Source organism: Gallus gallus, chromosome 6 (genome assembly GCF_016699485.2).
Source record: "Gallus gallus isolate bGalGal1 chromosome 6, bGalGal1.mat.broiler.GRCg7b, whole genome shotgun sequence".
NCBI lineage: Eukaryota > Metazoa > Chordata > Aves > Galliformes > Phasianidae > Gallus > Gallus gallus.
Window position 1 is genome coordinate 12,170,543 of NC_052537.1, and position 2,258 is coordinate 12,172,800.

The following is a 2,258-nucleotide window of genomic DNA, read 5'->3' on the forward strand; positions in this document are numbered from 1 at the left end:
TCTCACCCCCCATACCGGACTCTCCTGCTGCTTGCCCGAAGCCCAGGCACTTCCTAAGAGCTGTGGGCAATGGTGCACCTGGGCGGCTCAGGGGCTGAGTCAGCCCTGCCTGAGTCACAGCCCCGTGCCCCACACTGAGGTGCGCTGCAATTCCTGCCCCCTCCCGCCATCCCGAGGCCCCCACAGGACGTGGGGCAGCAGGGGGATTTCTGCCCATGGAGGAGGTGCTTCCATCATCCCTTCCCAAAGCCCATCGAGCACAGGGACACGGCCGGGTACCAATGAGTCAGCTTTTATTAGAAAAGTAAAAAAAAACGACACAATTGCATAGGAAGTCTTGCACTTGAACATCAAGTGTATGAGTGTAACTGTAATCAATGAAGCACACGGGCCGTATCGGGGAGGGGTCCCGCCCTCCGTCCCCGTGCCACTCACACACCAGGCTTCTCCCCGTGACAAAGACACACGTGATTTCGGACCCCCGCCGCCACACCAGGACGCAGCTGGCAGATGTCAGCAGTGGGGTTTCTTGTGATCCGGGCTCAGCTCGGCCGTCGCTCGCTCCCACACACACACACACACGCGCGCACACCCTCCCCCACAAACCCCATTGATTACAATCATCGCTACAAAAAAAGAACCGATCAGCAGGAGACCGCCTGCCCCCACAGCAGCCCCGCTGCCGGGCCGCCACCCTCCTCGTGGGCCACAGAGCTCGGGGGCCGCCGGCGGGGCCGCGCTGACATCGTGGGCCTCCCCAGTAGGGCGGGCACCGCGGGTCGCCTCGCTTTCCAGGCCAGCAGCGCTCTCCCGTCAGCACTCCTCGACCAGCAGCTGCTCGGAGCTGTACAGCTTCTTCTTCATCACCCTGAAGCCCGTGCTGAGCTTCAGGGACTGGCCGAAAGCCGGGCTGAGGGCGGGCGCCGAGGCGAGGAGCCCCTGGATCTTGGGCCACAGGCGGGAGTCCAGCCGCAGCACCAGGGTCAGCTGGAAGGTGGGCACCACGGCGGGGTCGGCGGCGATGCGCCCCACGTCGTGGCAGGCCTTGCCGTGCTCCACGCAGAGGTCGAGGAGGGCCCCCCGCAGCCCGCAGGGTTCGCTGCAGGCCAGGCGCAGCAGCTCGCTCCGCAGCTGGGCGGCCAGCTGGGCCGGCATCAGGAGGCGCGAGCGGCGGCGGGAGCCCAGCGGGGCGCTGCCCAGCGCGGCCTGCACCAGCTCCAGCAGCCGGGCGCTCAGCAGCTCGTCCTCGGGGTCGTGCAGCAGCTCCAGGTCCGGCAGGGAGGTCCGCTCGGGGTCTGCGGGGCGAGAGAGGTCAGCGCGGGGGTCGGGGGGCCGTTTCGCCGCCGCGTAACGCCCCCGCGCCCCCCAGAGCCCCCCGCGCCCTCCCCTCGGCTCGACGCCGCCCGGCTCCCCGCGGGCCCAATCCCCCCTCCCCCCGCAGCTCTCCGGCCCCCGCTCACCTCCCTCCGAGCCGGAGGCGCTGCCCAACGACTCGCAGTCGGAGCTCTCCAGGCTGCCCCGCTCGCCGTCCCCCAGTCGCTCCCACAGCCCGGGCATGACTGACAGCCCCGCGCCCCGCCGCCCTCTCGCTCTGCCGTGCCGCCCGTCGGACCGCCGGGCTATATAGAAGCGGCGCAAACCGCCGCGGCTCCTCCTCGCGGCGCCAGCCAATGGCAGCGCGGGGCACGTCCGCGGCGTCTCTCCTGCCCGGTGACAGCGGGCGGACACGCCCCCTCCTCCCCCTCCGCCGCTCGGCCCCGCTCGGCTCTTCTCGGCTGCGCTCGGCGCCCCCGCGGGCAGCGGGGCGGTGGGGCCGCGCTGCGTAGCGCCCGCCGAAGGCGCACGTACGTGCTGGGACGGTGCCCGGAGTCGGTTCCCAACGGAGCCGCGTGTACCGGCGCTGCCCAACCGCGAGGCTCAGAATAGGTGGAGGGCAAAGAGGGGCAGCTGGCTTTGGGGTCACAGTGGGGGGAAACGGCAGAGGGGCAGAAAATAAACGTAGAGGATCGGGGGGCCGCAACTTGCTGAAGTAAGCTCGGATTCAGACGCGGCCGTCCATCCGAGGCTGTGCTGAACGTCAGTGTATTCCTTCCCTTGGCGTAACGCGGCCCACGTTTGACCGCAGAGCCCCCGGGAAGGGTTTCGGACACGGAGGGCGCTTTGCTCCGCGCCCGATGGCCGCGCTCCCCTCCCCGCGGGGCGGCCGGGGCTGTGCTGCGAGCAGCGCGGGGAGCCGGGCCAAGGGGCGCGGGGCTGTT

At 70.0% G+C, this 2,258-nt stretch overlaps 1 protein-coding gene across 1 annotated transcript; it reads right to left on the minus strand.

Annotated features, from left to right (window-relative positions):
• Positions 1 to 276: 276 nt before the first annotated feature.
• DDIT4 (DNA damage inducible transcript 4) lies at positions 277 to 1,601 on the minus strand. The gene is made up of 2 exons (XM_015288240.3): positions 1,461 to 1,601; positions 277 to 1,295 (listed from the first exon to the last, which is right to left on the minus strand). Exons 1-2 carry the CDS (start codon positions 1,555 to 1,557, stop codon positions 814 to 816), a joined length of 579 nt encoding a protein of 192 aa, XP_015143726.2. The 5' UTR covers positions 1,558 to 1,601; the 3' UTR covers positions 277 to 813.
• Positions 1,602 to 2,258: the final 657 nt, after the last annotated feature.